At 49.4% G+C, this 23,842-nt stretch overlaps 1 protein-coding gene across 1 annotated transcript in view; it reads right to left on the bottom strand.

The window, feature by feature from the left end:
* The window catches only part of Shb (SH2 domain containing adaptor protein B), a 108,575-nt gene that overhangs the window by 57,989 nt on the left and 26,744 nt on the right, over positions 1–23,842 (bottom strand). Inside the window, exon 2 of the mRNA XM_051187725.1 lies at positions 5,633–5,753. Within this exon, the coding sequence (XP_051043682.1) occupies positions 5,633–5,753 (121 nt within the window). The remainder of the gene's footprint in view (positions 1–5,632; positions 5,754–23,842) is intronic.

The following is a 23,842-nucleotide window of genomic DNA, read 5'->3' on the forward strand; positions in this document are numbered from 1 at the left end:
AGAAGTCTCCATTCTGTTCTTAATCAAGACAGACAGACCCTGAGTTCCAGGCCTCAGGAACCATGGCCAGGTGACAGTGCCCCCATTGGTCCTGAACTGACTCCAAGCTCCATGAGAACAGTAGCTCTGCTCACAGATAAGCCTTGGCACTCAGAACCGTGCTAGCACATGGCAGTACTTGAAACCCCTATCCACTAACTGACTGATGTACTTACTATGTATGAGCAGTATTAGAAACCCCTAACCAGGACATTGATGTACTGTACCTTCACTGATGCCCTGTGGTTAAGGACAAGCAAGTCTTTACCAAATGAGAAAAGTTGTTCACAGGGAGTTTGTTTCTGGGTCTTTCAATGATTCTCCATACAGACTTGCATTCCAATATTCAATCCTCCCCCCCCCCCCCTGTTTCTCTGTGTAGTCATGACCTCTGTAGTCCACAGAAAGATAGGGTCTTTCTATAACCAAGGCTAGGCTCACACTTGTGATTCTTCTGTCTTGACCTCCAGATGCTAGGGTTACAAATGTATACATCTGGCTCTGTTCTGGTCTTGCTGCAACTTTCCTAAAAACCTGGATGTACTCAGACTCGGCCTCAGCCTCAGGAGAGGCTGGTGTGGGAGAGAGCAGAGGAAACAACCATGGGGGGCATCACCATGGAAACCCAGCTTCCCACCTCTCCACCTATCCCGTAGCTGGGCAGGTGAGTAGTACTGGGCTGGGTGTGTGAGCTCCACTCTTTCTCAAGAACAGGGAAGTCATCGCTGACTAATCCAGAATCTATTTACACTTGATTATCTCCTTCCTGTCCAGTAGGTAAGCTATTCCAGTAAATGACAGACCAACCAGGGAACTGCACCATCCCCAATGGAACCCTCTTGCCTGCCAGATGGGAGGAGGCCAGGCCAGGCTTCAAAACAAGACCCAGGAGTCCTGCCATGCAAGTCAGGAGACCAGATCAGCTCTGTTCTGATGCTTGCTGTGGTGTAACCTTGGCCAATAGATGCCTGTCTGGGACTCAGGCAGAAAGAATGCTAGGCCAAATGACTGCTCTTCATCTTGTCTCTCTATCCAGGGAGCACTCTGACCAGTGGGACAGGTTAAAGCATGAACCCACCTGGAGACTGCTGGGGAAAGAGGGATACAAACAGGTACAGGGACATTTGGGGAAGGAGAGTTGTATGGGGGCAGAGTAGACGAGGATGATGTTGGGAACAGCATGCACAGCACTGTGTAGCTTGGGGAAGGGGTTGGCCTGTCCTTTACAAGGAAGATACCGAGCACTCTAGAAACAGACCAGTTATCCAAAACAGCAGAGAGGACAGCAAACACAGAGATGATAATCTCAGGCAAGGCCCAGGGCCCTTCTCTGAGAAGTATCTGCTGGACCAGGAGCAGAGAACAGAATAGCAGGGCCAGAGGGTGCTCTTCCTGTCTGGGAGCAAAGGGCAACATTCACCACCTGCCAGAGTCTTGGGGATACTACATAGGCAAAGTCAGGAGATTCAGAACTCTCAGGGGTCTCTAGAAATGACTCCAGAAGCAGTAGCCTAAAGATTTACAATCAAAGCAGACCTGCTACCTTATCTGTATCCTTTTGACACCTGGTGATAAAAGGCAGAATCTAGATGAGGGAAGCAACCTGTCCAGGGCCACGTGGCAAACCAAGGAGAGGGCCAAGACTAGAGGCCCCATTGTTTCCTCTTCCCGCAAAGAATACAGTCTCCAATACAACATCTGCTACATTTCTGGAAAGCACACTGCCACCAGAGGAGGCTATATAAGAGGAGGACGAAGGACATCCCTTCTGGCCTTTTGACAGCTACCACATACAGAGTTTGAAAGTATGACCAAGGAAGTCATGCATGACAGTGGCACTGTGTGGAAGGCCCTCTCTTGGTCTTTCTACTATGCCAATTTAGTAATAACAACAGCTAAGAAGTTTCAATATGCAATTACATATTTAAAGTGAAAATGCTTTCAATGAATACCCAAGTGACTCATCTTAGGAGCAGACTGAGTGCTTCTGTAAAGAACGCTGAAGGCAAAGCATACCAAGGGCCACAGTGATCTCCCCTTACTTCCACAGATGCTCTGGGAAGAGCTACGAGCAGCATTCTGAGTTACGTGCTGTTAACAAACATTCAAAGATTCTGGGGCTAGATCCTGGTGCTGCTGCTTCCTGCACTGGCCCAAGCCTCAATGTGCTCTGCAAACAGGCAGGAGAGTGCTTGTACCTCACAGGCTCTACACAGGCTAAATGAGAGGTCTTGGAATGCACAGGGAAGTAAGTCCTCTGCAAAGCTAAAGACCAACTGTCACTCACATCTTATCCAAAGCCCCCTCTCCAGCCAAAAGGCCCCCTTTCAGGGCTTTGCTCAAGAAGTGCTCCATACCTGATCTACACTGAGCTGTAGTCACAATCCTTTTTGCATTCTTTCGTTTTTTTTTGTTGTTGTTGTTTTTGTTTTTTTGTTTTTGTTTTTGTTTTTTTGTTTTTTTTTTTTGATTACGTGTGCATGGGGGGGGGGGAGATAATGCATGTGAACACATGTGTCCATAGAGACCAGAACTGGAGTTACAGAACAGAGAGCTGGGAACCTGGGGCTCGCAGCCTATAACAGAAACTTGAGAAAAGAGAAAGACTGGGCTGTAGCTGGGCCTGGTGGCACAAGCCTATAATGCTAGCTACCTAGGAAGCCGAACCTTATGTGAGCTGCAGGGTGAGTTCAAAGCCAGCCTGGCAATTCACCAAGACCACCACAGAATAAAATGTAAGAAGAGAGCTTGGGATACAGTTGCTCAGTGTTGGGAGTATTCCTCTAGACTGGTATGAGGTCCCAGGTTCAACCCCAGCCCTGTAGTAATAAACATAGTAACAAAATACTTGGGCTCTGAAGCAGTGTAACCACTGGTCCAATAGGAGATCTAGTCTGAGGACATCAAATGTGTGTGGACAGGAAGGAAGCCTATGAATATTTTCATCTTTCTTTCTGATTTACACATGAAGTAACTAAGGACCACACAGGTAGCAGGGCAGAGAAGGAGCAAAAGAAGACCTGTCCTTACCTATTCCCTTCATGGGGCCAGTCCTGAAACATAGGACAATCCCTGTGTTTGAAAAACAGTCACAATGAATCAATCGTGGCACCCCACGGCTTCAGGGTTAACATGGACCTCGGGGCACTGGGAGCCAATCACCCATCTGAAATGTAACCCATCATACCATCTCCCAGTGTTCTCTGCTTAAGACACCACTGAGGATGCGTGATTTACTGACTCCTAAAGAGTTGAATCACTGGGTTCAAAATTAATCTCCAAATAATTAACATGTTTCTGTTTTTCTAGCCTCGATTTCCCAATTCATCAAAAGGAATGGTTGGAGGTCTCTGGGGAGTGAACCAAGCTACACTCAGGCAAGGCAAATCAAATGCTCCCCCACCCACAGAGCTGCACCCTGACTAGTGCTTTAGGTTTTGTCAGGCAGTTCTGGGAGCTACTTGGGTAGGGTGGTAATCAAGACCCAGAGGCCACAGAGCTGAGCACCTATCTTGGTGTAGACCCTGTTTCTTGCAGGTGACACAGGAGAACCTGTGGAGACAGTAAGCTGAGGCAGTCAGAGGAAGCCACAAGTGCTCACTTCTCCACAGGGCTGGAACCAGCTGCCTGTTCACAAAAGTGCTCATCATCAACCATCCGGAGCTAGGGCTGCAGAGGGACAACCGCCATCAGTGAAGCCTGGCCTGAGAGGCAATGCTTCCTAGAAACTGAAAGTCACAGCATCCAGCACCACAGAGAAGGTACTAGATGGTATGGACACAGGAAGTCGCCCCACAACCAAGCAGCTAGGGTGCCAGGGGCTTCAGTTCTCCACTGGTAAAAACAGGTCTTCCACTTGGACCCCACGTCAACCACTGCAAATGAGGACTAGAAGATTTGGCAACTACTGTCATTGTTACTGTCACTGACCCAGGGAAAACCAGAGGCATACAATATGCTGCCTCAGTTACTACTACTACTACTACTACTGAGCAGCTGAAAGCAGCCTTGCACACTGCAAACACCCAATTTAAGGTTCATGCTACACAGGACAAACTGAATCCCAGAGGTTGTTTAGATGGCAAGTATTCATTCCGGATGTGCTTGCCTCCAGCCTGGGGTCATTCCAGGCATGGGACACTGCCCTGGTACTAGGTCCTGTATACACAGCACAGAAATTGTAATAGTACCCCTAATAGCTTGCTCTCAGAGGTTAAAGCGATAGACTGCAATGTGGCTATGTTGGTAGAGAGCTCCCCTAACCTGAGATCTGATTCCCAGCACCATATAACTGAACATGGTGGTTCATCCTTGTAACTCTAACACCTAGAAGAGGAGGATTAGAAGTTCAAGGTCATGCCTCTCCCTGATTCTCCCTTATGCAAGTTTGGAGTCTGTTCATCTATCTGCAAACCTTCTTGGAGCACTGATATACTGACAGCTCACCCTGGGCTATGCCCACAGTATCAATCACCGTATACATAAAGACTCCAGAGACACAAGAGGCCTTGGCAAGATTCTCACAACCAGAAATTGCCCCTTATAACTGTCTGTATTCTATAAATGAATGAATGAAAATAGATGTGGGTAAATGAGTCATGGTCTCCCAGTGAGGATGAGAACAGGGCAGCAAGTATTAGGTGGTTTGCACAGCGGCCAGTCATTCTGGCCGCCACAAAATCACTTTCCATGGTTACAAGGTACCCTCCTCTTGTCCTAGTTAACCAGGGACACAACTGGCCTGCTTCCGCTTTTGCCCTGGCTGTTAGTTAGCTCCAAGTAAAGTTTTTACGCCCACCCCTCTGATTCAGGAGTTTCTGAGCAAACTCTCCTATACCTCTTGGCATCTCTGGTTAACTGTAACTGTGTTCCAGGGGAAGGGGTGAGTGGAACGAGTGACTCAGAAGGTAAAGGCGCAAAGGTGCCTGCCGCCAACCCTAACAACCCGAGTTCGAGCCTCAGGACTCACAGAAAGACTATCAATCCCTGTCAATCTGTCCTCTATCCTCCATAGGTGCATGTGGCATATGTTTTGCACATCCTCACAGTGTTTTTTGTTGTTGTTGTTTTGTTTTGTTTTTTAGTATGGGATAAAATGCTGCACTGCCCCTCAGCTACCACTGAGAACAAGCACTCTTCCACAGTGAAGGTGGCCAGATGTGCAGCACACCCTGCTCTTTTCTTCTTGTTGAGCTTAAGCCCTGTGTGCTCTGACCCCCGGACGTGGTGACGTATTCACTAGCCACTCCACACAGCAGTGAGGGAGGTGGGATTTACTGGAAGATGTTTGAGTATTGGGGATGGAGTCTTCATATATAGACTAATGCCCTCTTGTGAAGGGGGTGGGCCCTTACTCTGGGTTAGTCACCGTGAGAGCTGGCAAGGTCTTCTTCCCTCTTGTCTCTTCTGCAGTCTGCTTGTTCTGCTTTCTGCTATCTCAGATGTAGCGTGAAGCCCTGGACCCTGTGTCCACCTGATCTTAAACGTACCTACCTCTCTAATCAGGGAAGCACACCTGTTTACATTGCACACTCTGTGAGTTTCTCAGTCTCGGTGTTCTGTTACAGCGACAGAAACAAGAAACTGTCCTCACCTGTCATGATCCTTTGGGCTTCATAGGGCTCCATGTAGCCAGCACTTTCCCCCTTCCCTGTTTTGTTCTTGAGGTCATTCTTGGCATCAAAGGGATCTGAGTAGTCATCTGCTATGGTCACCTGCAGGGAAGAAGAGAGTGTCAGGCCATCCTTGGCTTTGTTTTGCTACTGTTCACAACCAGGCATTGCTCCAGCCAACAGAAACTGCTCCTGGGATAGCTTAGCATGGAGGGGAAGGGGAGCCAGAAACGTGAGCCCATGCTGGGGGAACTAGAAGGGCAGCTGGGTAGAGGCCAGGTGTGCACACAGACCTGCAGTCTTGGGGTGTGCATCACTAGGTTTAGCAGAACAGCGATGGAGAGAGAGGAATCTGGGAGAGCACAGAGAGCTGGAAATGCTGGCAGGCCCTTGGTGCCGGCTGAGGCACAAGACCTCAGCCAAGGATAGCAGCACTTAGCATTCCATTTTCCTCCAAATCTGGAGCACAACCATGCTGTGGGTCATCACACAACAATTTGGTGAGATCAACACACTATAAAAGATGTGTGGCCCTAGACAGGCCAAATGAAAACACTAAACTCAGCGATGCACAGATATCAGAGTTTAAAAAAAAACAAGTGGTTTAAGAGCCCAAAGACCAGAAGGCCCTTCTTTAACCGATGGGCCATTAAGCTCCAGAGTGGGTAGCAATGTCCCCAGAACTTCACTTGCGAGGCCAATGAGTCCCTCTCCTGGCAGTAGGCCAGAGCCCTGCCAGCCCTTTGACTAACAATAGAGGAAGAATGAGTCACTGGGCAGGTCTCAGGCTGGGCGAGGACTCTGAAAAATTCGAGTATCTAGAGGGGAAGTTCCACATCTCCCCGAGAAGGGTGACAATTGACAATGTCCCGCTGACGGCTTCAGAGCACAATACCTCTTCATTCATTTCTGACTCTAGTCCTCACCGGAAAAGACGAAAGCGAGCAAGAGCCCAGTCGTGAGACCCACACTTTGCTACAGATCAGCCTCACCCCAAACTCTGAGAGCCCTTCCCCCTCACCCTTGGGGTCAGGTGTCTAGCTGTGGGCAAATAAGTCCTCAATGTCCCAGCTGCTGCCCCAGGGAGAAAGGAGGTTACTATCCCCCTTGATGAATTGTTATTTAAATTGTGGGCTTAATTAGAAACCACAGGAGCCTCTCTTTTCTCTGGGCTCCAGGAATTTGAGGCATTTACAAAGGCCTGAATGGCCAGGAAAGGGAGAGACCCATGTCGGCCTGGTGAAAGTCAGCCTGTGGCAGCCCTGGCGGGAGGCACAACTGACCACCAGCTGCCTGGAATGTGATGCCCGCAGAGGGGCAGCAGGCAATTGTCCCCGGCCACTAAACTGGACTGAACCCATCAGAGAAGACCCAGGCCAACAGCACCCAGCACCTGAGCAGATAAACCAGGTCAAACTCTAGGTCTCAGGGGCTCCTCCAGATGATGTGGTAATCACTGCCTTTCAGGAGACTCAAATGACATGAGCCCAGGAAAAACAAGGGGGTTGGGGAAACCTAGGCTTGCCTTTGTTCACTTAATAGTTGCACTCCACCATTTGCAGAATACATTAAGAGTCATTCATGTACCACCAGCCAGAATAGTTCTGATGTGGGTCTTGTGGGCAAAGCCTTGAGCTCAAAGAACCAGACACCCAACACCCAAAGGACAATGTTTTGTATGTAGCTGCCACAAGTGACACCGAACTCTGCTGCTCAGGCCCACATTCCTTCACTGTTATCACAATTTAAAAATTCTCTTCTGGTGTGCAGTGAGGAGGGGAGGAAGTGTTTCCCCCAAGGGGGTAAAAGTTATTTGTTTTGCTGGGGACTATGAGTGGTAAGGTGGTGCCTAGCCTGGATGTAGTCTTCAAGTAATTCAGCAATCACATTCTAGCCCCTTTCGGAAGTGCTCTGTAATTTGCAAACAGGGAGCCTTGCAGGACTTAAAACCAAATCTTTGTTCACCTTGGGATGGGAGGCCTGGGAGGCCTGTGAGGCCTGTGATAAAACAGGCACTATCTATATTTTCTGATTAAAATGAGACCCAAGTTTAGCCTGCCATAGGCCCCCTCAGCTGTTACCTTGCTTACTTCCTTTTCAATAAGAATTTACAAATCCTAAAACCCCCTGGTCTCTGATGACATGTGGTTTCAGTTATACCTGCTGATGGCTGGAAATCCTTCCGTTTAAAAAAGAAAAAAAAAAAAAAGTTTAGAATTGTTAGTTTAAGAAGCAAATCGGAAAGTTCCCAAAATGTATATTTAATCAATTTGCTTTTGAACTTCAAAGTAAGGCTGGTGGAGGGGAGGGAATGGAGGTTTGAGCAACCTGAAACTTGGCAAACACTACACTGACCAGTCCAACACAAATCACGTCCTAGTTAGAAGTAAAAATTTAACCAGGTGTTAGGATGTGAAGCAAAGAGGTGTCAGAGCCCCTTGTGTGAACATAGTCTCTGGCCACAGAGTCTGGGTGGTATGACAACTTAGCAGAATTGTCCTGGTCACCTGGGGCTCACAGGCATTCACATGAAATGAGTGGTTTTCCACAGATGCAGGCCTGCTGCTTTAAAATGCCCCATTTAGCAGACACTCCTGTAAATCTAAATGAATAGTTCAACTGTGGGGACCAGCCATGACTTCTCTGAAGGCCACCAGACTGCACAAGCATTTTCCTTTGGGAAGCAAGGTCCTTAAGGCATTAAGGTGCTCCAATTTAGCAACGGGACAGGAATCCAGGCTGTCTCTTCTTTGGCTCTCTCTTCCCTAGGAGGAGAGCTTTCAAACAACACAGCTCAGCCTATAGACTCTAAAGGATTTTCACAGGCTCACATCCCCAGAGCAGCCCAGAGGCAGGGCCAGGCCAAGTCATCAAGCAGTCTAGCAGAAGGCCCTCTGGGCCAGCCCACAAAGCCTCACTCCCTAGCTGGGACTGAGATTCCACTATACCCCAGAACTCATCATCATCTTGGCTTTCTAAGCTGCCTACAGCTTGAGAGCTGGTGCTACAGGTTACTCTGTAGTTCACATGCTGTGGGTAGGGCTCAGTCCCTTCAAGCCAGCAAGGCTTTCGGTATTTACTGTGGGGATTAGCTGTGTGACAGGAAGCATTCTTCCTGCTCATCCCCAAGGGAAGTGCTAGAGGAAGGTGGGTGTTGCCACTTGGCTACCCTTCCATATGCCCCAGTGTTTACACTGCTCTTATAAGACAGCAGCCCTTGTGTGAGTAACTGGGACCTCTCCTGGGAAGTAGTTAGGGGCACTCTGTGAGGTAACTTTTAGCAGAATGAATGGAAATAACCAAATGCACACAGTCTGACTGGGAAATTTCACACCTCAGTATTTTCTCCTAAATGTACACAAGGGAACATGGACTCATCAACAGGGGAACTGCTAAGCATGCCATTTCATCCCACACTGGAGTATTATCCAGCCAGTTAATATCCATGGTGCTAACAGCAGTCTCCATGAGTTGCTTGCTCTGAAAGGAATGGGTCGTAATGGGATGCTAAATGAAACATACCTATTTGTAAAAAAACAAAAGAGGAACCTGAACTGATCAGCTGGAGAAAAAGTCAGCACAGAGCTAGTGCATACACTGTCGTGTGTGGTTAGGGTCAGAGCTGCAAACAAGGAGGGCCTATTTACTATTGACCGTGTGATATGCAAACTCTTCTACCACAGGCTATTTTTGGAACAGCAGACAGACTGCTTCCCAAACCTGTCTGAAGACAGAAATGGCCTGGAATGACTGTTAAGACAACAGGCTTCTGGCCTCCGTTGTCCCTGTGTTTAACAAGCATCCCAGGTGACTCTTATCAGGGATAAGCAAGAGCCAGCCAGTCTCCCTCCACCCCCACCCCCTTTGGCCACTAGTCTGAGAGCAAACCTCCAGTCACTGATCTGGAATTTCACTTTCCCCAGCTTCTTCTCGGCCCTGCTCATGGAGCTAAGCAACTGTGGCTCTCCTGCTTACTGAAGGTCAGTAGGAGTAAGAGCTAACCTAACATACCTTGGTTCATCGTCAGAGAACCTACCTCAGATGTAGAGGGCAGGGCAATCCTGAGAGCTGGTTCTGAGTATCGTGGCCTGTGCAGGAGGGTTCCCCAAGGAAAGCTCCCTGCCCTGCTCCTGCCCACCCACCCAGAGAAAGAGGGGTCGAGGAGGTTCACAGTCCAGGAGACCACAGGGCTCCACTCAGGTGCTTTCAGGCCCCGTCTACCAGGCTCTCGGAGCACACAGACACCCCCAACTCCTGGAAGAACTTTCTGCGCTGCCAAGAAGAGCCACTGTAGAAATGCACAAGAGTCCTAGATCCAATCTGCTAACAAAGAAAAAGAGAAGGAGAGGGCAACTGCCATCTTCTAGGGCAGGGACACAAGCACCATCCCATGCCCACTGCCCCCACAGGCACCTCCTGACTGCAGACACTCTGGGTACCTGCTGCTTCCGGGAACTGGTAGAGCGGTTCCAGTTGAGCCGTGGGATTGTAAGATGGGGGGGGGGCGTTCCACGAGGGACCAGACTCTTGCCAGGCCATGACATTTTTCTGTTTACTTCAGGGGAAGACACCTGAGTAAGCCTTGAGTCTGCTGACAAAGTCCAGTAAGACCATTTTTCACTAACTCACCACTAACACTGACCTTAGCTTCATTAACAATTTGAGGCTATGGATCTCTAGGTAACTGAGGAAACTGCCCCCCCACTCCATGTTATACACCCACAGAGTATACTGCAGGTACATGGTGAACCCCAGATTCACTACACACCAAGACCTCTCCCATTAGAAACAACCACTTCAACCAATAGTGAAAATAAACACGCTGTTTGCTGTGTCGAGGTGGCAGGTGGAGGGCCATCATGAGCTGGCTCCATGGTAATTCACCTAGCTAAAAATACATAGTATAGACAGCCAGGTGTGGTGGCACACACCTTTAGTCCCAACACTCACTCGGGAGGCAGAGGCAGGCAAATCTCTGTGCTTGAAGTCAGCTGGGTCTACAAAGCTAGTTCCAGGACAGTCAGGATTGTTACATAGTGAAACCTGGTCTCAAAAAAATGGAAAAAAAAATAAAGCGCACTACATAGACAGGGCCTGTCAATCACTGGAGTAGTGGGGGTGGGGCACCACACATATTATGGCCCTGGACTCTTCATCTTGCTTGCCTGCTAGTTTGAAGTTCAAGGGGCTGTGACTTGGGGCTCAGGGGGGGCTCCCTGAAGGTTAGCATCAAGCATGTGGGAACATCCTCACTGCATCAAGGCAGTTTCTGTGACTGTCCCCTTATGAGGACAGGTCTTGGGACCCACAGTGACGCAGGATCAGCAAGCCTAGCATGCACTGGAGGGGGCTCTGTTGCTATACCAACAGAAATGATGTTAAAGAAACTGCTGTGGGACTGTAGGGAGGCTGTGGGAGACGAAGCAGTGGACAGACGTTTTGGGTACACCAAGAACACAAGGTGCACAGCAATGAAGGGCAAGCACACTGTCTGGGGAAGGAAGCTCCGGCTACTGGTGCTGTCAAGTTGGAGGCTCTGGTGCTTCTGTTCCTGGTGTAAGGTCAGCTAACTGCATGCTGCAGGCCACTGCTCTTGGTGTCTCTAGACTTGGACATACAGCTCTGGGCAGCCCCAGACACAAGCAGCCCAGATTTAAGGGCTAATCAAATGAGTGGCTGTCCTTGGAGCCCCCCCCCCATTAAAGCAAGGCACCTGCTTGGGGCCACCCAGATAGATGCAGAGAGAGGGACGGCACTGTACAAAGGTCATGGCTGAGCAGCAACCGTGCAGACAGGCAGCACTCTGGAACAGGCTCTGCTAACCAGCTCTGGGTAGCTCCAGACAACCTGCTTTATTTTTCTGCACTCTGGAGATCCCCTGGGAGCTGAAGCAGAATGGTTTTTGGTGTCTCAGCTTCAGAGATGCTGTAAGGAGCAAGTAAGATGATTTTAGGATGTGTCAGTGCTTATGAAGAACAGGCTGAGCGCCTGTTCCAAAGCAGGACGTGCCTCCTATGTGCCAAGGACCCATAAACACCATGTGGTACAAGGTGTCAAGACAGGACCTCTGCCCAAGAGAAGCCAAAACCTAAAAGTGAAAACAAAAAAACCTGGGCATCCCTCCACCCCCCCTCCCTTAAAGCCCCAGTAATTACAGAGGAAATGACTGCAATTAAACATGACAGCACTGTCATAGTTCTTAGTCCCCCAAAGAGCCTCTAGAGACATCCCTTTCTTCCCTCCTGCACCTACAGCAGGACGGACCTGCCTACAACCACAGCAAACCCCAGAGGTTCAAGGCCAACCGTGTCTATACCATCCACGCCTCAGAAGTGTCCACAGATCCAGTTGTCATACCCTACGTAGACACATATACAAGCAAGAGCCCTTACTTGCCTCTCCCTGTCCTCTTGGGTTCTGACCAGTGTAGATCCACTCAGTACAGGCATGCCAATAAATCATTTCTAACACAGTAAAGAAATTAATGTGGGAAAGATTAATTAGCTACATTCATGCAATCAGCCGAGGCTTCTGCAGACGAGGGTGGGAGGGCACTCTTTATCTTGAACTTGAAATGAGCTCCCTTTCTTCTTGTCAGAGCCCCCTTCTGCTCAGCCCCAAAACCCCAGCAGAAAGGAGCTCGGGACTCAGTGATTCTGTCATATGGGATGCCATTACTGTTTGTTTGTTTGTTTGTTTTAAGTCAGGGTTTCTCTGGCTGACCTGAAACTTGCTCTGCAGACCAGGCTGGCCTCAAACTCATAGAGATCCACCTGTCTCTGCCTCCTGGGTGCTGGGATTAAAGCTGTGCACCACCACTGCCCTGTACGGATGGACTAAAGTGATCTACCATTTATACTGAGCTGAGCTGAGCTCTGCCTCCCCCACGGGCCATGTGACCTTTTAAGTTGGCATTCTACCACAATGCCCCTTTACTTACTATCTATACCTGTCCCACATCAGGAGGTCAGAGGGACAGATGTAGGCCCCCAGCCCCGCTTTCTAGTTCTGCCTCTCACACAGCCACAGCTGCCTGCCTAAATACCTGCAGGTTCCAGCTTGTCACAAAAAAGACATTCCAAACCAGCCTCTGCTGGCTCCTGTCAGGCCACATTCACAACTCAATTCTCTCCGGCACACTTCTCCACCCTTTAGCCCCCTCTACCCACCCAGGCTACCCACTTACCTACCAATCTAGTAGGAGGCTGGAGCACAGCTTGGCCCAACCCTACTCACCCATAAACTTACTGTGAAATGTTAGGGACAGGCCCGTCAGCATTTCTCTAGCACTGAGAACTTCTACTTTGAACTCAGAAATAACTCAGTCCCAGAACTTCCCACCTGCTGTCTACCAAAGTCTCTGGATAGAGCAATCAGGGCATATCTCACCAGACAGACTCAGTGAGCACCAGCAGGCCTTCCTTCTATGGGGAGGACCTTACCAGGCCGTCCAGTCAGTCTACTGGGTCTCAACTCTTGCAAGATATGCACAAAGACAACCTTACAGGGCTTGTGTATGCCAGAAACCAAAGAATGGAGGCCACTGTCCAGTCTGGAAACCAGGAATCCACTGAAGATGAGAGGTCCAGAGAAGAGATGAACTAAAAGCTCAATGCCAGAAACAGGTAACCAAACCTATTTCCTAACTTTCAGGTCCATACCATTTCTGCAATCCCCAGTTTAATTTTTTTTTTTTAAACAATCAATAAAAATTTCAAAGAAATCTCACTACAACCAGTTTGCAGGAAGAGCTCCCGCCCTGATCCCCCACCCAGCATCTCTGGCAAGGAGCACCACCCATAGCCAGGGCTCCCTCTCTGTGGGCCACTTGTGCACACAGGCTGAGCTGGCTCCCCAGCAGCCTCCATCTTGCTGGACCAGCAGTCTACCAGACAACCCCTACCAGGCTTCTGACTGGGGATTGGGGGCTGTTGAATGGGGAAGCAAACATGGGTCATGCTCTGGCCCACAAATTCAAAGCAGGGTTGTCACTTTCAGCCCCTAAGAGCTAAGGTCCGGAAGGGAGCTATGTGGGCACTGAATGGGTCCCCTCTGCTTTTGCCTCCTTCCATAAAAGGACAATGGGCAGAACAAAAAGCTTTACCAAGGTCACCCGAATACCACAATGACCAGGAGCAGTGAGAGGCATCTAAGCAGCCAGAGGGAGACAAAACTCTCATGAGGTGACAAGATTCCCCGAACCTGAAGCACCAGGGCATAAAGTCATCTCTTAGTCTGGGTATTTATAAACTGTGTACTCCCAAAAATTTTCAGGGTATTTTTCTGTTCCTGATAGGCATGGCCAATCTACCACACCCACCTCACAAGGAAAGATCAGGCATGTCAGTGACGCTTTCTTATGGTGAGAGCAGCCCCCTCCTGGTGTGCTCACAGGGAAAGCGTGCACAGCCAAACAGCAGTATCTGGGAGCCAAAGGATCATCCCTAGCAAGGTAGGGCCTTCAGAGACCAGGCATCCATGTCCTTTATCCCTCCAGCGGCCTTCTTTGTGCTGAGCTACGAGGAAGGGGTAGCTGCTGGCCAGTGTGCAGCCCCTGGGCACCCAGCGCATTTCAATAGGCAGCAGCACACTGACTAAGTGAAGGGTCATTTCTCTCCGAATGGGGCCCATTAGGATGATTCATGCACAGCTCCTCCCCGCGCCCAGAGGCAGACCAGGACATCGTTAGACACAAGCAGCAATAAAGAGCTGCCCTCCCCCAACAGATACTTTCTTTTTATTGAGGACACACAGCATCAGCCACAACTACCACCACCATTTGAGGTTCCTAATTATGTTCAGCTTAATAGTGAATGCCCAATAAATGTTGATTTACTTTTAAAAGTAATGCTGTCTTCCTGTCATGCCAATCCTGAACAAACTTTTTCACATACAGTTAGTTACAGGTTAACAAACTGTCTTTATAACCAGAATGCTATGTCTTACATGCCCTTGCTACCTGGCAGCAGAATTCAGTCACATAGGCCTTGGGCTGTTTGCTGTTCAATCCAACTCACTATATACTAACCACATAACCAGCTCTGTGCTGGGAATACTGAAGAAAGTCTGCTCTAGGGAAGCTTGCAAGGCCCTAGGAAGGATAGCATCAATCAGTTTGCTCAACCCAGGAGAACTCACACTGCTAAGGCAGGAGCAAGGCCAGGGACAGAGTCCACACACAGAAAGGCTGCCCACAGGCCCTGTCCACCACCTTTAATAAGCTTGTTTTAGCCTGCTTCACCTGGGTGGGGTGGGAGTGGAGGTGGCAGGGGGGGTGGGGGAGGTCCTAGAGAATGTCCCTTACTTCACCACAGCAGTCCCTGGTTCCAGCAAGGTATCCTGGGCTTGCAAGTGGTGCTGGACTGGGCAAGTGGTGTTTGCAGGTTTCTGCCAGCTGTGGGCTCTGGACGTGTCTTATACCTTCTCTCAACCTGAGTGCTAATGCCCTTAGGAGCACACCTACCTTCCTCCTGTTTATAGAGGAGACCGGGGCAATGAGGAGACCACAGCACAACACAATGCCCAGCACATTGTACTGGCATGGCAAGGGCACTGGAGAATACATAAGGATGCCACCGTCTTCACTTATAGCCCACAGGCCAGTCCTCTCTGTGAACTTCCCCAAACAGCAGATCTTTCATCAGGGGCTGCCATACAAGTGGCTTATTTGGGAGGGGACACTTGTGACAGGATAGGGAAATAAGCCTGAGGAGAGAGAACAGCTAGGAAAACTGGGCTGCCAGGCCATCTATCAAAAGTAGGCATGGCCTACCCTTTGGAACCAGAGGCTCGCCGTGGGGTCAATGGTTCAGGCCACGTAGTTGGCATTGCTCTAAGAAAGCAACAACAACCCTGGTGGTGGTGGTGCACATGTTTAATCCCCTCATTTGGGAGGCAGGGGCAGGTGGCTCTCTGGGAGTTTGAGGCCAGCCTGATCTACAGAGTGAGTTTCAGGATAGCCAGTGCTATACAAAGAAACCTGTCTTGTGGGTGAGGGAGAGCACAACAATAAAAACCCTCGAGTAGAGATGGAAAGCACCAGAAGGGAAGCAGAACAGGTCTCTTGGAGAGACTGCAGGCACCAAGAAGGTCTTTCTGGTCAGTTTATCCCAACTGAGCCATCAGAGCACCAGGGTTACCTCCCTGAGCTCTCATTTACTTGTCCCCTGCTCAGGTCACATCCTTGACCTAGCCATTTCTATTTCTTCACTGTGAAAAGGGGAGACCGATATGCACGATCAACCTCCTAGGATTCTGAGCAAATTCTAGACCGCCAAGAAACAGGAGTCAGGTCTCCCCAGAAGCCACCTTCCCTAGAGCAGGGAGCTTCTCCTAGAAACATCTCAAGTGTCACTTCGCCCTTCAAATAAGCACCAGAATTAAAATCACTCAGGATCTGGTGGGTCTCTTCCGTCCCAGCAGAGGCCTGCACAGCCTGAACAATGCGTGGCAGTCATCCCCAGAGACTAGACAGTAGGACAGACACTGCAGGCCCCTGAACATGGAGAGAGAGCCCTGCCTCCTTTCTCCAGGGCTACCAGGCCTCACCCTGACAGCTTCCCCCTTTGGGTTCTTTCTAATCTCAAGCTGCACAAAGAGCTCTACAGAGAGCAGAGAAGATGCTCTCTGGGGGACCATGGGTGTCTAAAAAGCCTGGCTCAATGCACTCCATTTCTTGGGTTAAGTACTATAGGATTTTATTTATCAGGGACTTTGACATTTATGGTCCCCAGGGCCAGCTTCATGACATGTGTGGCCTGTGCTGTTACAGAGGCCCTGCACTTGGTTTAATGTCTCACTGTCACCAATTTGAAAATTCTTTCTTCTAGTGTGAGGGATTGAAACCAGGGGCTCCAAAGTGTTAAGCACATGCTGTATTTCTCAGTTATATTTGCAGCCTTCAATAATTTTTGAATAATGGGATTTCCATTATGGGATTTCTTTTTCAGGGGGCTGGCCCTGCAAAGGACACTGCTGATTCTAATTGGCTTCCATACCCAAGGGGAGCACTTGAGTTTCATGGAGCACTCAAGGCTCAAATTCTTTTTGTTTTCAAGGCAGGGTTTCACTGTGTAGCCTTGGCTGGCCTAGAACTCCATCTGTAGACCAGGCTGGTTTCAAACTCACAGAGATCCACCAGCCACTGCCTCCTGAGTGCTGGGATTAAAGGCCTGCGCCACCACCACCTAGCCCAAGCTCAAATTCTTAATGCCTTCTTCTCCCCAGCTAGGCAGCATTTGTTAAACTGCATTCTCAGTGCCTCAGTTTCCCCATCTGTGGGACAGATGTCATAAAAAAAACACAAATAAGTAAAAATAAAACAAACACAAACAAATAAAAACTAAACAGAAACAAAACACAAAATAAATCTTCCCAACGTTTCATTTCCCTGGCTCCACGACAGCACAAAGCCTTGGGAAGCATCACAACAATGATGGTGTAAGCTCGCCCACCTCATGTCCTGGCCTGTGCCAATCCTCTCCCCACCCGCCCCGCCACCCAGGGCTTCTCCTAGACTAGCTCTCAACTATCTCTAGGAAACACCACAGTGCTCACTGCTCACACAGGAGCCCCACAGGTCAGGCCTAGAACACTCCTGTTTATTAATGCACATGGTATCTTCCTCCAAACAGGTCTTAAGTCACCAGCCACAGGAGATATCTCAACCTCAAAGGGGACAAAGCCATCCTGAGCTGAATACCAGACTTATCAATTAAAAAGAAAAAACAAAAACAAAAACAAAACAAAACAAACAAACAAAAACCCCTGAAAACCACTGCTGCTAGGTGAACTGAGAGCTGGGGAAGCGATGGCCCCTTGTAGATAAGGTTGATAAGATATCCCTGATCCACCACCCACTTCCTTGCTGCTGAGACCAGGTATGACTAACAGGATTCAAGTCCTGGAAACTCTAAACACTAGACCTTGAAGGAGGCTGCACATTCTAGGGGGTGAGAGCTGGCTCGGGCTGAAGGGACTGCTGACACAGCCAGGCTCTTTGCTCTGGACTTTCAGGTAACCCAAAGCGTCACCGGCAGTGCTGGCTGTCCCATGCCACCCACTTCTTCCCAGCAATAGGAAATCTGCAAAGCAGGGTTTGACAGGAAGAGGAGGCGGCCTTGCCAATTTGGCTCAGGTGTGGCAACCCTGGGCAAGGGCCACCTGACACTCCCAGTCAGTCAGTACTGGAAGTCTCTCTTCCTCAGACAGACACCCTAGTGACTGACTCCACACACCTGCCACCTGCCAGGGCCACACCTGGGGAAGCAGGGCTTCCTTCCTCTCAGGCGGCCTGTGCTAACAGGCTGGCCTCCAGCTCTCACCTCCCTTCCTCCCTCCACCAGGCTCATCCTGTCCAGGAACCCCACAGCTCCACCCAAAGTAGTACACTGTGTCACAGTCCTCATCCTTAGAGGCAGTGACCACCAGCAGTGTTCTGAAGCCACTCACTGCACCCCAGGAAAGAGGCCCTGGTAACCCCCCAATCCCCAAACCTCTGCACATAAAAACGTCCTCTGAACAGAGGGGGGAATAAAAGCCAGAAGGAAACTGAGAACTTGCTTCCCTCCCTTTGAGGGGAGCCCAGGAAGCCCCTGGTGAATGTGCACAGAGGATCAAGCCCTGGCTGGATATGTATTGTTTGACACAGGCACAGCCACATAAGACCCCAATGCCTCAGACTCATGGGGATGGCAAAGTCTTCCATGTAGAGTCAGGTGAAGAGGCACAGCAAAGCCCTCCTTGTTGGCAGTGTGTACAAAACTAGTATATACTCAAGCTTCCTCCTTCAGGGTGACTGCAGCCTGAGTTGACTCCCCTATGAGGACCTCATATGGAGAGGTCCCTCCCCACAGTGCTGCAGGAAACAGAAGCACTCAGGTCCCTGGTTATTGTGGAGCTGGTGCTAATCCAGAGCCAGAATAGGCCCCCTGATGCCAGTTTTTCTACAAAAGTGTCCATTCCTCTGTTCCCTGGCTGCCTCAGGCAGGTCAAGTCTCAGGCACAAGAGACATGGCGAGTTGCCCTGCAACAAATGTCGTTCCCTCCTGACAAATATACTCAGAGGGCATTGTTGGCTCTCCAACCTGCCGGAAAGGTATTCTTATGTTGTGCCAGGTACCCAGCAAACACTCTAGCTTTTGCTAGAAAAAAGGAAGATAGAAATGTTTTCTTGTTAGGGCTACCAAGCAAAGGGAACAATATAAGGTAGTGTCAGCTTACTTTTCTTGGATCGAAGAGTTGAACCCAGCTGGATTAAAAGGGCTAAGCAGCCATATTCACAGTGGGGACTGTTAGACAGGAGAGGTGACAGCCCAATGGGAAATGAGAAGAGGTAGAAGTGGGCCTGAGAGCCAAGCAAAACTCAATGCAGCACCCTCCTAAGAGACAAATGATCCCCAACACCCTGATGGATAGATAGCCTTCTTGCCCATTTACTGGGGAGAGCACAGGTGACCTAGAATACCCATAGGTCTTCTTGTAGACACTCAGCCATTTGAGGGGCTCAGACAACTCAGTGACTTAGTGACAAATCTCTGCAACATTTCTGTCAGCCATCCACCAACCAGTGAACAATGAGATCAACAGACAGCTCAAAACGCCTAATCACAGCCTGAGCCTAGGACTGGCTAGGGTGGGCTTGCTTGATGAGTGAAACACAAGTGACATTTTCCCTTGAAATCACCATGGAGTCCTGACATCCCCTCCTGTACCACCTCCAGCACTTAAAAAGGGAGTGGTGGTTAAGGCTTTAAAGAGAGACCTGCATTCCCATTCACAAACTCCCAACACCAACCAAGGCACTAACAGGCAAAACAAGTTCTGCTGCTGCTGAATGAGCTCAGGTAATAATAGGGCTCACCCTTCGCCATTAAATATTAACCTTGTTCCCAATGATGTCATAAAACCAAGGCCCAGGAAGCTCTCTCATGGCCACACTCCCCATCTGCCATGGGAGGGAGTCAAGTACTTACTTCTTCCCTGGTAGCAAGCCAGGAGGACCTAGAGCCCTTTGGTGGACAGGTGCCACCACCTGAGTGCCATACCCAGGGCCTTGGATACCTGAGACCCCTATTGACAGGACACTGCACACGTGTGCTCTGACAGATGCTCCCCAAGACTGCCCTGATCTCAGGCTGTGTTCACTTGGAGACTTCAACCCCAAGTCTCTGCACAGAATAGGAATTTCTCCTGAAGAATCACTTTCCACTCTGGACTCTGCTCTTTCATTAGGAGCCATCATGTTAATATGGCACCTGGATTGTCTCACGGGCACCAGTGGAGGAAGGACCAAGGAATGTGTTCTGAAGAGGACTGGGTGTGTATGGGTTGCCCTGAATAGCTAATCCTCACAACAGGACGGACGGGGACACACACACACACACACACGTTCTGTGGGGACAGAAAGGATAGAATGGTCACCAATGGGAAATATTTTGACTTAATTTCAGGATGACCAGACAGCTGTTACACACAGAACAGGATGTTTTGGGAAACAGTGAACTCCAATCAGAAGTGGCTAGGATTGGCACACAGAAACACCTCAAGAGCTATCTTCTCATACTGAAAGCTCTATGATCCACCTCAGAGCTCTACAGTACGGCAAAGCATGGTACTGGGGACAGGTTCACTGCTCCAGGTTAAGAAAAGACCAAGACACATTTGGTGTCTCTGGGGGTAGTTTCAGGGAGCCTCCCAGCAGCTCATTTCTGAGTGAGTTGGGTGCAATGGGAGAGGCACAGACATTCTCAAACCTCCAGTGTCCTGGAATTTTGCTATATGCAGGGTACAGAAGGCAGACAGCTCAGTGCTGCCCCCACCCCACCCCAGGAGGGATGGACATAAGCAAACCTCTTTGAAGGACTGAGCAGTAAAATGTGAGGTTCTGCTAAACTACTCAATTTACCAGTCATATGGAAGGAACTATACACAACAGGACACACAAAATGTGGACAAAAGCAGCCCCAGATCTGACTACTGCTGGTCTAGCACATCACTGTCCCCTGAAGTTTTCTACCAATCACTGTGACTTAAGTGCTACCAGCTGGGACCTGGGATCCACTTTTTTGTTTTTGTTTTGTTTTACGAGACAGGAGGCAGAGTTTCTCTGTGTGGCTTTGGAGCCTGTCCTGGCACTCCCTCTGTAGACCAGGCTGATCTCAAACTCAGAGATCCACCTGCCCCTGCCTCCAAAATGCTAGGGATCCACATTTTCTAAAAGCAATATCCAAGACTGAGACTCCCAGTAGTAACAGATGTATTCGATGTATGCAAACACCTTACTATTAATCCCACAATTTCACAAACCCAGGGGGAAGTGATCAAGAGGCAGGGAACCCAGACCTGCAGGAATGGCCGTTGGGACCTTCATCTTGCACAGGACAGATGCAGATAAGTAGAGTTTGGAACACAAAAGTCTTCCTGGTCATGTTCCTCTCTACCTCAGGAAGCTGGGGACCCCAGAGAAACGCTGTCCACATTTGTCCCACCCCACCCCAATACAGGAGACACTCCCTGTCCCAGACTAAACCTCAATGACCTAAAACTACCATGGGAAGAGAATTCTCCCAAACATCCCTCTTTCTTTCCAGAAGCAGCATTTAACCAAAGTTTGTAACTGTTTATTAGCATCTGGGAGGAACAAAAGGAGGCTGTAAAAACTGGGTCTCTTCAGTCCTAATGAGCACACAGCCATAGGAAGCTTCTCTCCAATGACACCACCAGAGGCCTGCCAAAACGTGCTGCCTGCCCAGAGCTCTGCCCACGCAGGACTCAGCACAAGAAACCCCCAGGGCCTTGGAGATGTTGCAAGAGCTCAGCCCAGGCTGGGCGGTCTCTAGAAGGATGACCTCAATGTCTGTAGAGCAAGGAGTTCCAGCAGACAGGAAAATCATGGTGTCCTACTCCTGAGAGGACTCTGTCGTGGCCAAAAATCCTGATTCCACTGAGCCACCAGGATGGCAAGAGACCCAGAGAGGGCAAAGAGAAGTGTGGGCCATACAGCTTGGGGACAGGGAAACCAGAACTGCACACTGTCCCAGTCAGGGCAAACTATCCTGCAAACAAATCCTGATACCTCATGACACCTGCCAAAGGGCTCAAACAAGAGGCCTAAGATCCTGTGGAACAGCCGGCTCCTAGTTAGGTTGTATGCTGTACTAACTGCTAAGGAACCAGTGCCACTTGGAAACATCCTCTGCCTGGCGCCCTGGAACTGTATCCCCCTCTTGCTGCCCCATCCAATTCACACCCAGCCCAGAGCTTCTTCCAGAGACTTTCTGTCCACATTGTACTCTCCTGGGATGATAACTACTCACATCATTACATGTTCAACACCTACCTGGTCCCCAACAGCAGAGTACCAAGGACAGGATCTCTGAATTAATCCTAGCCCCACCACCTTGAGAAGATTCCTCTCAGGGTCTCAGTTTCTTCACCCACCAAGCCAGTATAAGAAGAATGCCCACCTTCAGTGCTGGCCAGCAGCAAAGGCCTGACTGGTGTGGCCATCATTCCAGACTCAATGCCCCAAATGTTTTCTGAGGCACCCCTCCAGCACATATACAAGTGAGCCCACCATGCCATCTGCTGCTCTGTGCTGGTTCAAGCTGGGTGGGTGGCTCTAGACACAAAAGTAGAATGAGACATGGCTGTGGGCCTGCAGGAGTTCAAACCAGTCAGGGGACAAACATGGGTTCATAAACCACATTGACACAAGGTGCCTCAAACAGAGGGGTTAAGAAGTTGATTGTTTTTCAGCTGGGCTTGGTAGTGCACACCTTTAATCCCAGCCCTAGAGAGGCAGAGACAGGCAGATCTCTGTGAGTTCAAGGCCAGCCTGGTCTACAGAGTGAGTTATAGGACAGCTAAGGCTACACAGAGAAACCCTGTCTCACCCTACCTCATCCCACACCCCTCCCCAAAAAAAGACAAAGAAAAAAAAAAGTGATTTTTTTCACATTCTGTCACATGCTAACAGGATTTTTTTATTTAAAAGCCTGGTTCTTTCCCCACTAACTAAAGCACTGTCACAAACTCCAACAAGCTGTATGAGTTTTAAAAAACAAAAAACAAAAAACCAAACTACATCGGAAAACTTCTGTCTGTCTGCTCTTGCAGCCTGGGCCGGGCTTGTGTTCTGTGACTCCAGCATCTCAGACATGCAGACCTTGCTCTAGGTGTTCTACTAGCCAGAGGCTGGTGGCCATAGGACAGGGTGTACACCCGGGCACCATACTTGTTGGCAAACAACAAACCTTGTTATACCACAAAAACAATGGCCCACCAAGGCCCATGAACAAACACTTTTCAGGTGCACAGCACCTGAACCTGAAAAGTTCTTGAGTCATTTCTATGTCCAAAGTGCTCTTTCCTAAACCCCCACGAGTCACCTCACCATGCTCATTAAGACTCCTTGAGTTGTATATTCCAGGCCAGACTCCATTCATCTTTATGATCTCTGCATCTAATGCAGGGTCTGGCAAACAGAACATGAAAAACTCAATCCTGTTGAGAGGAAATGGGCTCAGAGAGGCACACCCAGGGTCACAAAGAAAAGCAGGTGGTCTCCTGATCCTAGACTCTTTGCTCCGTCTACTGCCTGTCCTTCAACACAGGGGGCACTGTCCCCACTGCTGCCCCACTGGGTATTAATTTATTAGCTAGCCCCAGTCAGCCTGCGACCTTCTGGGCATGGAGGTCCAGAGACCATGGCCACCCATCAAGGAGTTGGCTGGAAAGTGAGTGACAAGGAGGGGTGGGAAAGGACAGATATGACTTGGAGGGAGGATGCCTGCTAAAGATAGAACAAACGCAGGGCTGGGTGGGCAGGATGGGAGGCTGAGGAAGTGAGGGGATGGAAGTTTCTGAGCTGGAAGTAAAGAAGACAGCACTTATCAGGCAGGGCTAGCAGGACAGCACAGTGCAGGAAAGGGTCCATCCCTAACTGCTTTGTTTTCTTGAAAATGTGGGATGACGGAAAGCATTCATAGGTCCTCTGTTAAATGCTGCTGTCTGGCCTTCAAGCCTCCAACACTGTCCCTGTGACAGACTGAAATCTTTAACAGTCCCAGCCCTTTCCTGATTTACCACTGCAGCTCCATCAGAGAAAATAGATAAAATGGGCTTTTATTAAACAGTGCTTTGGGGAACGCTGAGGCCCAAGAACACGTCACTGTAAAACTTTATGTAGG

Source organism: Phodopus roborovskii, unplaced genomic scaffold, assembly GCF_943737965.1.
Source record: "Phodopus roborovskii unplaced genomic scaffold, PHOROB, whole genome shotgun sequence".
NCBI classification, from domain to species: Eukaryota; Metazoa; Chordata; class Mammalia; order Rodentia; family Cricetidae; genus Phodopus; species Phodopus roborovskii.